We start from the raw sequence: 14,077 nt of genomic DNA, 5'->3' as shown, positions 1-14,077 counted from the left end.
TGTTGCATGTTGGCGTATTCCTACCCATCAGGAACTTGACTGAGAATCACAAACATTGATTGTTTTAATCCCTTACAGCTCTTCTGTCTTAACACTCAGATAGTGAGGGTGTCTGAGCACTGCCCTGAGCACTTGTTCAGGATTATTATTTGGGTTATTAAAACAAGACAACAAAGGCCTCAATTGTAACTTTTAATGATGAAGTGCAAAATTGTTTAGCTATTGGATGGTCAGATGGCTGTTGTCCACATTGCCTGCTCCTCGGGTTTACTGCCACACACTTACATGGAAGTTATTTTTCAGGAGAGGTTGATTCAGTCCCCATCCAGCACCATGCCTACTCGGACTGTGTCACTGTAGAATTTCCCAGCGTTGTCTGAGCCCCCAAACACCAGCAGCTTGTGGCAGGACCCTGTGCTGCATCGACTCGAGTTCAGATACACTAGGCTGTGACCTGTCCGTGGCACGGAGCAGAGTATAGGGTGAGACAGACTGCTCCAACTGTAGGTGTCTGGTGAGGGGTGTGTGGGGGGAGGTAGAAGAAAGAATAAGGATTAGACTCAACGTGTCAGATGGTCAAATTGTCACGAGATGGATCTCTGTTTTTGCCAAGGTCTCCTCACTAGAACATGCTTGTTTTGCAATCTCAGTCAACAACTCGGAACTGAAACAGGTGCAGTGTGTACATGTGTTCTTTCTGTCTGCAAACAGGACCCACTGCACTCATGGACAGACCTTCCAGACCATAGCTAGTGAACCCGACTGATGACCCTAAATTAGTTGTCAGCATAATTATTTGCATACTCAGGATGACCCAGGTATCATCTAATTGCAGACTCACATCCAGTGTGGTGAGGCTGTTTGGGTTATGGTCAGTACCTCACTCTTGTGAACAGCTGCAGGGACGTGCTGTTTGATACGATCTGCCAACCTTCAGGATGTTGAGCCAATATATCTAGCATCACACTGGCACTAAAATGATGCTTGTGTTGGTTTCTCTTTATTCATTCATGGGATGAGGGTATCACTGGCTAGGCCAGCATTTACTACATATCCCTAACTACCCAGAGGGCAGTTAAGAGTCAACCACATTGCTGTGTGTCTGGGGTCACATGTAAAGCAGACCAGGTAAGGATGGCAGTTTCTTTCCCTGAAGGATATTAGTGACCGAGATGGGTTTTTCTGACAACTGATTCACAGTTACCACTACATTACTAGTTCCAGATATGTTAAATTCAAATTCCACCATCTTCCCTGGCAGGATTTGTACCCAGGTCCCCAGAACATTATCTGGGTCTCTGAATTAACAGTCCAGCGATAATACCACTAGACCATCACCTCCCTTTGTGTATTAGGCACAACATCTTTTTGGCTGAACAGCAGCACCAATTCATAACAAACTTCAATCATATTGCTACTGCTTAGCAGCAGTGTAAAACTACAGGCTTCACCTATTGCTCAGACTCTCAAGATACTTTACCCTTCTGAGGTAAACAGGGCACCTTTCAGGACCAAAAGTAACCGTCTTCGGGCCTTTCGCGAGTTTACATGAAGAATGATCTGCGCTGTAATGTTCTATGAAGGTCACTGTTATCGCACAGGATAGCTTTGACATGCCCTATTTCAGCATGATGTTTGCACGTGAACAAATGGCCAACCTATTCATGTGTGACAATGTAGGAATTACAGCATGCAATATCTGACATAGTCATCAGTCAACAACACAAGAGGAGAGATAAGGAGAAACAAACTAAAAGATTTATACAGCTCCAGAAACAGCAATAAATGGGAGCTTTAAATCCATAGGACAATCACACAGAAAGACAGACAGACACAGAGAGAGACAATGACAATCAATGGCTTTGCAGCTAGAGGCTACATCCTTGGCCTTACCTATATTGAAGATGAACAAATCCTGCAGGGCTCCGCTCAGATTATGCCCACCGCTGATCAGCATCTTGTTACCACACACAGGAACGGCAGCATGGCAGCTAGAAGAAAGAATTGCTTTGTCACAGCATCTTTCACAACACCCAGGCACTCCAAACAACCTTGGATCCAAAGCAGCAAACTTGAGAGATGATAACACCCTCCAACCAGATTTTAAAGCTTAATTCCTCCTGCAGTGTACCTTCTCCAATAGGGAGGCAACAGTCCAGTGGTATTATCATTAGACTGTTAATCCAGACACCAAGGTAATGTTCTGGAGACCTGGGCTCGAATCCCACTACAGCAGGTGGTGTAATTTGAATTCAGTAAAATGTGGAAATAAAAGCCTAATGATGATCATGAATCCATTCTTGGAAAAACCCATCTGGGTCACTACTGCCCTTTAGGGAAGGAATCTGCCTTCTTTACCTGGTCAGGCCTTACATACGACTCCAGACCCACAGCAATGGGGTTGACTCCTAACTGCCCTCTGGGCATTAAATGCTGTTTTTTTAGCCAGCGATACAGTCATCCCGTAAATGAATAAAAACAATGTACAGCACAGGATTAGATACAGAGTGAATAAAGTGGTCAAGAGGGTATATGGTACGCTTGTCTTCATCAGTCAGAGCAAGTCAGGTTGCAGCTGTATGGAACTTTAGTGAGATCACACTTGGAATACTGTATGCAGTTCTGGTCAGCACACCACCAGAAGGATGTGGAGGCTTTGGAGAAGGTACAGAAATAGTTTGCCAGGATGTTACCAGGTTGAGGGTATTAGCTATAAGGAGAGATTGTACAAACTTATTTTGTTTTCACTTTAATGTCAAAGGGTGAGATGTTTAAGGTTGAAAGAGGTACATTTAAAGGAGATGGGAAAGGCAGTTTTTTTTTTAAATGCAGAGAGTGGCTAGTGCCTGGAAAGTGAAGGCAGATACAATAGCAATGTTTAATAGCAGCCTTGACAGACACACAAACAGGCAGGGATATGGACTACAAAGAGGCAAAAGGTTTTTAGTTTAGAAAGGCAGTCTTGGCGGGCTGAAGGGCCTGTTCCTGTGCTGGACTGATCTTTGCAAAGTCTTGTGACAGTCCCCATCAAACACTCCCAGGACAGGGACAGCACAGGGTTATATACAGAGTAAAGCTCCCACTACACTGTCCCCCATCAAACACTCCCAGGACAGGGACAGCACAGGGTTATATACAGAGTAAAGCTCCCACTACACTGTCCCCCATCAAACACTCCCAGGACAGGGACAGCACAGGGTTATATACAGAGTAAAGCTCCCACTACACTGTCCCCCATCAAACACTCCCAGGACAGGGACAGCACAGGGTTATATACAGAGTAAAGCTCCCACTACACTGTCCCCCATCAAACACTCCCAGGACAGGGACAGCACAGGGTTATATACAGAGTAAAGCTCCCACTACACTGTCCCCCATCAAACACTCCCAGGACAGGGACAGCACAGGGTTATATACAGAGTAAAGCTCCCACTACACTGTCCCCCATCAAACACTCCCAGGACAGGGACAGCACAGGGTTATATACAGAGTAAAGCTCCCACTACACTGTCCCCCATCAAACACTCCCAGGACAGGGACAGCACAGGGTTATATACAGAGTAAAGCTCCCTCTACACTGTCCCCATCAAACACTCCCAGGACAGGGACAGCACAGGGTTATATACAGAGTAAAGCTCCCTCTACACTGTCCCCAACAAACACTCCCAGGACAGGGACAGCACAGGGTTATATACAGAGTAAAGCTCCCTCTACACTGTCTCCAACAAACACTCCCAGGACAGGGACATTACGGGGGCCCAAACTTTTCCTGAGCACAGATTAGGTGGAGTCAAATCACATTATTCAACTCCAATATCATGCCCACATCCAGATTTTGGGAAACACAACCAAACACAATGCTGTCATTGTTTGCTTTGTGAATCTACACTGGCTATCCCGTATGGTCTGTCAGTGAGACCAAATATAAAGAGCAAGAATCGGACCAGTGCCAGTTCACAGCTTTCAGACTCTAGAGCTGTGCATTTCTCCCATTGCCCTCCTGAAGTGTCCATGTCAATGTTCCTCACTGGTACCTACCATCGTGGCGGAGGAGGGGCTCGACTCTGGATGTTAATGTACTCCATGAAGCCTAGAAGAAACAGGCAGTGTCAGTTCAGAAACAAATCAACTTGCAGAGCATTCTTCAACTGAAAATACAAGCAGTTCCCTCTTCCACCACTCCCTGCACCAAGCCACGACAACCCCAGACAGCACCAGTCACTCAGATGGCTGGATGATGTTAAATGGAGATCACTTCACAGAGTAGTGCAATTCTCCACCTCGACCCCCAGTAAGGTTGTTGGGATTGGCAATCAACTAAAAGTTTCAAAATAGCTTTTACCTCGCAAAAAAACATTAAAGGTCACAGAAACACGTGGGGACATGGAGTTCAGATTTAGATCAGCTGGAGACAGATTGAATGATGAAACAGGTTCAAGGGGCTGAATAGACTTCAGCTGTTCCAGTTTTCCGAATCAGGAATCCTGGTGACAGCATCAATGATGCGATTCCACTGAGTTACTGTTGACAATCCAACAGCCCCAAGATCACCTCTTCTGAGACCAGGCTTTTATTTCCAACATCTTAAAACCAGAATTCAGATTTTCAAAAGTGTCTGTGGTTACACGTCTGTTTCCCTGAGTTTATGATGATCAGTGCACCCCCGTACTCTGAGGTGGCCAATGTTTCTATAGTACACACACACACGTGAAGTCTAGACCATGTAAAACATTTGTTCATAAAATTAATGCAAATAGCTCTAATATTGGACCGCACAATTCAGGTTGATCAACCTCATCAAGTTACCATCGACATCGTTCCCTTCATTAGCCCATCCCATAATTTTGTCTCTGGTGAGAAGTTCTCAACTCCTCTTCCTATCCCCAGAACATCGGCGTTTTTACCTTCAGAAGCCCCTCCGAGGGGACTCCAATCTATTACAGGGACCAATCTCCAAGGAGTGAGTTTCTGATAGCCCCTCCCACCCTGTTCTTAAGCCTGAAACCTGGATTTTCCTCACCAAGATCCAACATGTGAAGGTCGTTCAGGAACACTCTGCTCCGACTGCCACCAAACAGGATGAGTTTATCTCGCAGGAGAGTGCCAGAGTGACTGAGAGAAAGAGAGAGAGACAACAAGGGAGAAACAGAAATATCTGCTGAACCACCTCCACCATTAGCAGCCGGCATTCCCTGTGGCCACACTGCAGAATTCCTGGAAAGTAGAATTTCCATCTCGATATCCCACTGCCCCAGACACCAAACAGGTGCACAGACTCCCATCTCACTGACCTGCCCAGGAGGTAATGGTATCCACTCTGGTCTAGAGGGACCATGACCATCAAAATCAGAATGTTGTGGGTTTAAATCCCAACCCATTCACCAGATCCACATTCTGACCCCAAGGAACCACATTTCACACGAGACCTGACATCAAGCTCCCATCATCTACCTCAGGAGGATAGAGGGGATGCCACAGGCTCCATTCAAAGAGCAGGGGAGATGCCTTTGGAGTCCTCAGGTGAACCTCAACTAATATCACAAAGGAGGAGGTGGATCTGGAGTTAATATCCCTTCACTGTTTGTTTGCAAACAGGCTCAGACACAAAACAGCTAGTGAACCGAACCGAGCCAACCATAGCAAGCAGCGAGTAACTCCCCTCCCAACTCCCCAAAGCCTGTCCACCACCGACAAGGCACAGATCAGGAGTGGGATGGAATCCTCCCCACTTTTCCTGGATTGGGACAGCTGTAACAACACTCAAACTCGACACCATCCAGGACATGGACTGCAGCGGTTCAAGGAAGCTCACTACCACCTTCTCAAGGACAACTCGGGATGGGCAACAAACACTGGCCCAGTCAGCAACACCCATATCCCAACAGTGAATGAAACAAAAGCAGACCAAATACCCTGGAACTAAACAAAGACAAGATTAAGCAAAGTGATCTTAAAGATATCAGATTGCTGTTAAAAACCCATGACTGATGTCCTTTAGGGAAGGAACCTGGCACCAGGGTGCTGATCTATGTGACTCCAGTCTCTATGCCAATATGGGGTTGATGTTCCCATCCTCTGAAGGGATTCTGGTTCAAGCAGCAAGGGTAGCCCCTGTGCTCAGGGCAAACCGGGGGGGTGGGTAATAAGTGCTGGCTCATCCCGTATTCTGACTAAACCAGACTGATGCCAACATTCCCAGCACCCTGCCATGCTAGATCTGGAGGGTGACTCACCCGTAGCGAGGGAGGGGTCTTTCACCCACCACAATAGGCTGATACCAGATCTCATGCTCAGCGTTGAAGATGTACAGGGTGTTGCTGCAGCTTTCTTTGGTCAGTGGCGCTCGGCAAAGTAACCCACCGAATACAAAGAGTTCCCGATGGAAGACCACTGCACTGTGATAGGCCAGTGAGGGCACCTTGCCCCTCCCCTGGGAGAGCAGAACGATTCCATTAAACCTCAGACAGATACAACAAGAACACAGCAGGTCCAAGAGAAAATCTCTAAGGGACTTTAGACAAAAAAAAATCAAGTTACACAACGTGATATTAGGGCAGATAACTGGACACTGAATTAAAGAGGAAGGTTTTAAGTCACATCTTAAAAAGAGGAAAGAGGCAGAAGGGTGTTCTGAGGGAACTGCAGACATTGGCCGACAGCAGCTGAAGACACGGAGGTGATCAAAACCGAGGATGCCCAAGAGAGGGAGGAGCTGATGGCCTAGTGATATTCTCCCTAGACTATTAACCCTGAGACAAGATAATGTCCTGAGGACCCAATCTGAAGTCCCACCACAGCAAACAGCGGAATCTGAATTCAGTAAAAATCTGCAAGCAAGAGTCTAATGGCAACCATGATATCATTGCCAAATTGTCAGGAAAAACCCAGCTGGGTCACTAATCCCCTTTAGGGAAGGAAACTGCCATCTGTACCTGGTCTGGTCTCCATGTGACTCCAGACCCTCAGCAATGTGATTGACTCTTAACTGTCCTCTGGGTAATTAGGGATGGGCAATAAATGCAGGTCTCATCCCGTGAATGAATTAAAAAAAAGGCAAGAATCAGAGGAAGACAGATCTCAGAGGGCTGTGGGGGAATAGGTGGGACCATCAAAAGCTTTGAGAAAGATTGCATCGATACAAGTCATCTGACAGATTTACCAAATTGTGGAATCGTTTATATCCACCGGAGAGTTTTCCACAACTTCAGTTTGACAGTGGATGCTGACCAATGATCGGGAATGAAGTATCTACCCTCAGGGTCTTGATGAGCGAATATAAACGCTGCTTCAGCGACTGTAACACATCTACCCGAGTGTGATAGACAGACCGGGAGTGGGGGACGGGGGACACCACCCTCTCAATAACCACCTTCCATGTAGGTGACCTCACAGCTTCCAGAGTTTCAGGTGAGGAGTCAGGTTCCTCTTAAAGGAGTCGAGGGTTTCTGCCTCATCCACCAAACCAGGCCGTGAATGCCATGCAGCCACTACCTTCTGCGCAGGTGATATTCTCACGCCCACAATTCATTCCAATGACCTTCAATCTATGCAGCCAAGAGAGTAGTGCTGGAAAAGCACAGCAGCTCAGGCAGCATCCGTGGTGATGGCCTGCTGTGCTTTTCCAGCACAACACTCTTGACTCTAATCTGCAGTCCTCACTTTCACCTAGTTGATTTTAACCTCACTGTGAAGCCTCTAACAAGGACGCCTACCTTGAAGAAGTTCTCCTCCTTTCTCTACAAAGATCTCGGAGTCTCTCTCTCATTGCAACTCCCAGGTTGCTTCCTGAAGCTCTTCAGCCACATCCTGAAACAGGGTCACTACCACAGCCACATCTCCCTCCCTCTGTGCCTGCCTATGGAACCGACTCATCCCAAACCAACTCTGGACTAGATTTAGACCAATGCAATTTGGATCAGGATACTGCCTGACCTGCTGTGGTTTTCCTCTCTACTCATCTCCAGTATCTGCAGACCTCACTTCCGCCCTTAAAATCTATGGGGCCTGGTAAAGGAGCTGTCCACTCGGGGAGACAGGTCTTCCCCATGCACTCTGTATAAGGCCCTCATCACCTTTTACACCTCAACTGTACAATGGCAGAGCATCATCCAAACAGCTTCCTTTCCCCCATTCTTCAACATTTACACACATTGGGAGGTGGGGGGTCGGGGTGGTGGATACACAATCGTCTTTGATAATCTGATAAATGTGAGGTGAGCAAGACAAGGAAGCACTCAATGAATGCAGGACACTAGGAAGCTCAGAGAACAGAGGGATCTTGGCGTGCTTTATCCCCAGATCCCTGAAGGTGGAAGGACACATTTGTCTAAGGAGGTATATGAGACACTTTCCTTTATCTGTCAAGGCATCGAATGGAAGAGCAGGGAAATGGTGTTGGAGCTGTACAGGACTTTGGTGAGGCCACAGCTGGAGAACTGTGGGTAGTCCTGGTCCCCACACTATAGGAAGGATATGACTGTGATGGAGGATGTGCAGAGGAGATTCACCAGGATGTTGCTGGGAATGGAGCAGTTCAGCAATGAAGAGACACTGGCTAAGCTCAGGGTGCTTTCTTTAGAGCAGGGAAACTGAGGGGGGGGGGGGGGGGGGGCTGGAGGGCTGGAGAAGGGATTATAATACTCAGAGGGAACAAGATGCAGAGAGAAAGAGAGAGAGAGAGAGAGAGAGAGAGAGAGAGAGAGAGAGAGAGAGAGAGAGATGAAGAAAGACAGTTGGAAATTAAAGAGCTTTGGATGATTGAAAGTGGAAAAAACTGGAAGAGATGGAGGTCAATGTGAGGTAGTGTGTTTATCTGTGTGAGGAGCCATTTCCTTTGGTATTCAAACAACTGCTCCTACTTACAATTACAGAAGACCACTTCCAGGTCAAAGTATCCAGAACGTAGACATTATTGAAGCATTGCTCATCTTTCACCCCTCCGAAAATGTAGACGCGTTTGGTGTCAGGATCATAGGTGGCAGAGTGACCACAGACACGTCGAGGAACTGGAATGGTCTTTGTAGAGGCCGTCTCCAAGGGAAACCAGAAATTCTCACCATTATCTGCTCAAAGTTCAAACCAAGAACACATCAATGTAGAAGAAAAAAAAAACTATTCCCTTTGGAATAAAGGCCAACATTCCATTTGCCTTTCTTGTTTCCCAAGAATCTCAGATGCTAGCGTTTGGTGATTCATGAATGAAGATTGCTAAATCCCTCTGTCTGCAGCCTTTCTCCCACCTCTGTCATCTACAAACTTTGCGATAGTACATTCACTTTCCTCATCCAAGTCAATACAGATCTTGTCAATAATTGTGGGCCCAGCACTGATCCCTGTGGAATTCCTCTAGTTACAGGTTGCCATCCTGAAAATGTTCCCTTATCCCCATTCTGTCTTCTACGAGTTAGCCAATCCTCTATTCATGCTGGTACACTACCTTCAACACCATGGGGTCTTATAAGTATCCTAATGTGTGGCACCTTATCAAGTGCTTTCTGAAAATCCAAAAATATTACATCCACTGCTTCCCCATTTTCTATTCCGCTTGTTACCACCTCAAACAATGTAGTAAATGCATTAGGTGTGATTCCCCCTTCATGAAGCCATGCAGACCCTGCTGGATTATATGTATATACGTCTAAATGCTCTGCTACTACAACCTTTATAACAGACTCTGACATTTTCCAAAGACAGACCTGAAGCTAACTGGCATATGGTTACTTGCTTCATTTTTGTCTTCCTCCTATTTGAAACAAAGGTGTTACACTGACAGTTTTCCAATTCATTCGGACTTTTTCAGAATCTAAAAGATTCCTGGAAGATTACTCCCAGTGCATCCACACTCTGTAGCTACTTCCACTCACATTCTAGAATGCATCTAATCAGGTCTGCAAGACTTTCCTGGGAGCGTGGGGGACCTGGTGGGTCCGAGGTTTGCTTAGGGGTGGATTGAAGACCTCTGAAGAACGCAGCAACCAATGGTGGTGATGGGGGGACAGGAGGAATTGTGAAGGATTACTTATGGTTAGAATCTGTGGACTGCCACCCTATAACTTATAGTTAAAACACTAATCCCCTTGTAAAACTCCCTCTACACACAAACATCCAGAAACAAAATACAGATCTGAAAGTAGAGCGTTCCTATGAAACTGCTCATAAGCTGAAACGGCGTAAAGCAAAGAAGCAATTCCCATTAAATTTCGGAAAACGTTTTTGAGCGTTCCCAGACCCAAACAAATCCTACCAAATAAAACACACAAAACCTAAACTAACACTAACATACAGTAAAGGCCAGAGGTTGGGGTAGTAGGAGGTACAGGATACCTTAGGACATAGCTTGCTAACGAATCACAAAATAAATGGAGGTAAAGCACAGATGCTCTCAGGCACAGTTCAAAGCTGATGCTGAGTGTAGTTCCTAGGGAAAGTGCTTGGCGGCGCCACACTCCCTGCGCATGCTTTTTTTGTAAAAGTGAAAATCCTCTTTCAGTTCGCAAAAACAGATACTAAAGTAGGTCATTTGTAAAAGTGAACTGGCATGAGAATGCTCGAAATGTGGGGGATATCTGTAAAACATTGATGTTATGAAATAAAGGGATGAAAAGTACTTGGAAGGGAGCTGGTTGGTACCAGTCCTCAGGATTTGATGGGCTGTGCCTTTTGTTTCCAGAGTCCTTCAGTTCTTTCATCTTTTCCTTCAGATTCTTTCGCTTCTTCACAGGAGGCACAGAGTGACTGGGTCACAAATGATAAAAGTCTCTGACTTATTGGGTAAAAGCCACAGCTTACAGCAACCGGTGGCAGAAAACAACTGACTTTGTGTAGCGTTTGTAGACAGAGGGGGGCGGGGGATATCGCATCCATTCCAAAGGCTTCTCACTGTTTCGCACATATCCACATGCTGTTCAGTTACCCAGGGTCCTGACAGCTGTCATCAGGCTGATGGCCTTCACCTTTGGAATTCAAGACTGGTCACAGGGTGCACAGACTAATCAGCTACACGTTGCCAGCCGAATGTTGCTTTGTAAACATGACCTGGTGCTGTGCCATTTCTTTACACGTCCCCCTCCCCACTAAATGTTTGTAAAGCAACACAACTTACAATGAGGTTCAGTAACTTGCTTTTTTAAAAGCAGGTACAGAAATTCTTCCCTTAGTCCTCTCTTGTAAAATAATCCTTTTCCCAGTTGAGCCCACAAAAAGAAAGAAAAATAAAGACAGTTTTTATTGTGACACAAGCCCACCTGGTTCACTACTGCAATCCTTACCTGGTCTGGTCCACATGGGACTTCAGACCCACAGCAAGGTGGTTGACTCTAAACTGCCCCCTGAAAAGGCAAAGCTAATTACTCAGTTCAAGGGCAGTTAGGGATGGACAATAAATACTGGCCCATCCAGCAATACCACATCAAGAATGCAAAAGGCTACAACAGCATCTTGGGGTTGAGTGTGCCCTTTTGTTAGTTTGAATTGAATTTGGAGATTCTGTTCTCTTGTTACGGACTGCCCTGATAGGTAAAGTAGTTTCTTTCTATTAATCCTATTAAATCTTTTCATCATCTTAACTGTTCAATTAGACCACTTCGATAAATTTAATTTTGATACTGAACAGATCACAGACAGAATCTTGGAGACTGTTCTCAGTTGAACTCTCCATCACTGGAAACTCAATCATCACTACCTCCTAACTGCATGGTGCCCAGAGCTGATCGCAGTTTCTCCAGTTCCCGGATGTCACTCACCGAGCTCCAACCTCCACAGACCATCTTTACAGTACCTCTTCGGTCCCCTCTCCCCTCCAATCAGAATGGCTGTGTCTGGGTCACTCAGGCACAGTGTGTGATTCCAGCGTGGACTTGGACAGGCTGCAAAACAGCGAGAGAGGGTCATCTCCGCAGTTAGTTACTGAACGAGCAAGCGAGAGAGGGGTCACATCAGGGTGCTTGAGAATCACAGGGCTTTCCCAGGAACCAGAGCTTTTCCTTCCCTGGAAAAGTTAACAGGTGGCAGAATGAGCTGATGGCATACAGAGTCTGATTCCATTCAGGGATGTATTCCTCCGTGTGAAACAGAACCTGATTGGCCAGCGATCACATGAACAGCTTGTACCAAACAAGTGCCACTAAAGGCTGCTCAGTGACCCTCAGGAAGTTTACTGACCCAACTGTGACAGCAATCCACAGCTGAACAGGTCACAGGAAGTTTCATTGAGGTTTAGACATTGTTTTGGTGTTAAAGAGACACTTGGAAGAAAAAACTGTGAGGAAGATGGCATGGGACTCCAAAAGGACATTGACAAGTTGGTGGTGTGGACGAAGAGGGAGCAGATGAGGGTCAATGCAGAGGATTGTAGGGCAATGCATTTTGGTCGAAGAACATTGAAAGACAATATAAAACAGGGGAACCATTGTAAAGGGGTGAGTGCAGGGTCAGAGGGAGCTGGGTGTAGATGTGCACAGATCATTAAAGGAGGCAGGACTCCTTCACAGGCTTGGAGGGCCGAAGGGCCTGCTCCTGTGCTGTAATTTTCTTTGACCCGGGGAGAGAGCAGTAAATAAAGCACACACTCCTCAGCTTTATACATAGAGACATGGAGTTCAAGAGCAGGGAGGTGATGGTGAGTTTGTACAAGACCCTTGTTAGACCCCAGCTGGAGTGTTGTGTACAGTGTCTTTTCCCAAGGGGGCTGAATTACTCCCTTTGGGACTAACGTTACTGCACAGTGTCCATTCAAACGGCACAGACCCAGACCCAGTGTCTAGAAAGTGAGTGAATTATGGAGACTGTCATATATTCACAGCACAATCGCATTCAAAGCACAAACTAAACATTTCCCAGTAGGTTATGAGCAAGTCCACAGGTAGCAGGGTACACCTCACCCCCCCCCGGCCCCCTTCCCACCCTCGACCCAGTGGTGAAAGGGAAGTGTCTTTGATTTAGTCTGATGTTTAGAATCAGTGCTTGCTCACCTTTCAGTCTTCTCACACCAGCATCACTACCTAGGACAGAAACAGGAACAACAGTCAACTGTCATCCCTCCATCCCATAATATGTTATTTAACGTGGCAACGTGCCAATTCTTCAGCCAGCCCTGTGGGGGTCAGGGGCTTAGTCTGGGACATTTGAAGGTTTGGAAACTCCCAGATCACCGAATTTTCAAAAGGCTGTTCTTCCCTACAATGGAGGGAACTGTCCCTCTTCCCTTCAACAAATACATTTCAGTTTGGAAGTTTTCAACCAGCATTCCTACCTCCCCCAGAATCCAAAACGCTTAGCGAGAGTTTCCCATAGTCATTCCCTTCAGTGTGAAGGAGTTTCCTGACATTACCCCTGAACAGTTGGGCACAAGTTGGAGTTTGTAACCATTTTCCCCCTTAACCTGGGCTGCTCCCCCTTCCCACCTCCTCAAACCAAACCTACAGTCTATCAACTCCTTTGACCATCTGAAACATCTCCATTAGATGGTCCTTGGGGCAGGTGACCTCCCATGGCCACACCATCTACTCAACAGAACCAACCATAGCTTCACCGACAAAAGCAGAAATTGCTGGAAAAACTCAGCAGGTCTAGCAGCATCTGTTGAGAAAGAAAGCAGAGTTAATGTTTTGGGTCCAGTGCCCTTCTTCAGAACTGACTGTAGCTAGGAAAAGATTGATATATATATATTAAAGCTGGGGTGGGGGTTGGATGAAGAGTAAACAATAGGTAGAGATGGAGCCCAGAGAGAGAAGATCAGTTGAGCAGACAAAGGAAGGGGAAACAGTCAGCCTGGGAGAATAAATGGGTCCATTAGCGACAGATTGTTTGTGATAAAAGCCCATGTGAAAACAGGGCCTGGTGTGTGGGGGTTGGGTAAGGACTTGGGAGAAGGTGCTGAGGCCCTAAAGTGAAACTGGAAGAACACCACCTCACTTTTCACTTGGACACCCTGCAGCCTTCAGGACTCAATATCGAGTTCAACAGTTTTAGGGCCTGAGCACCTTTTCCCATGTCCTTCCCCCTAACCCCCACACACCAGGCCCTGTTATCACACGGCCTAATACCACAACCATCCCATTGTCAGCCATCAACGGTCCCC

The 14,077-nt window shown here is 46.4% G+C and overlaps 1 protein-coding gene across 1 annotated transcript in view; it reads right to left on the bottom strand.

Moving 5' to 3' along the window:
* Positions 1–178: 178 nt before the first annotated feature.
* Positions 179–14,077, bottom strand: part of LOC122553325 (kelch domain-containing protein 2) — a 39,610-nt gene continuing 25,711 nt past the window's right edge. Inside the window, exons 6-13 of the mRNA XM_043696887.2 lie at positions 12,969–12,998; positions 11,742–11,864; positions 8,863–9,062; positions 6,234–6,430; positions 5,021–5,112; positions 4,039–4,090; positions 1,894–1,991; positions 179–511 (exon numbers count right to left, since the gene is read on the bottom strand). Of these exons, the coding sequence (XP_043552822.2) occupies positions 315–511; positions 1,894–1,991; positions 4,039–4,090; positions 5,021–5,112; positions 6,234–6,430; positions 8,863–9,062; positions 11,742–11,864; positions 12,969–12,998 (989 nt within the window). The 3' untranslated portion in view covers positions 179–314. The remainder of the gene's footprint in view (positions 512–1,893; positions 1,992–4,038; positions 4,091–5,020; positions 5,113–6,233; positions 6,431–8,862; positions 9,063–11,741; positions 11,865–12,968; positions 12,999–14,077) is intronic.

The sequence above is a fragment of the Chiloscyllium plagiosum genome, unplaced genomic scaffold, assembly GCF_037043375.1.
Source record: "Chiloscyllium plagiosum isolate Xiang-an unplaced genomic scaffold, Cpla_swu_hap1 HiC_scaffold_8, whole genome shotgun sequence".
Lineage (NCBI taxonomy): Eukaryota > Metazoa > Chordata > Chondrichthyes > Orectolobiformes > Hemiscylliidae > Chiloscyllium > Chiloscyllium plagiosum.
The sequence above is the reverse complement of the archived record's forward strand: the minus strand, read 5'-3'. Positions and strand labels throughout refer to the sequence as shown.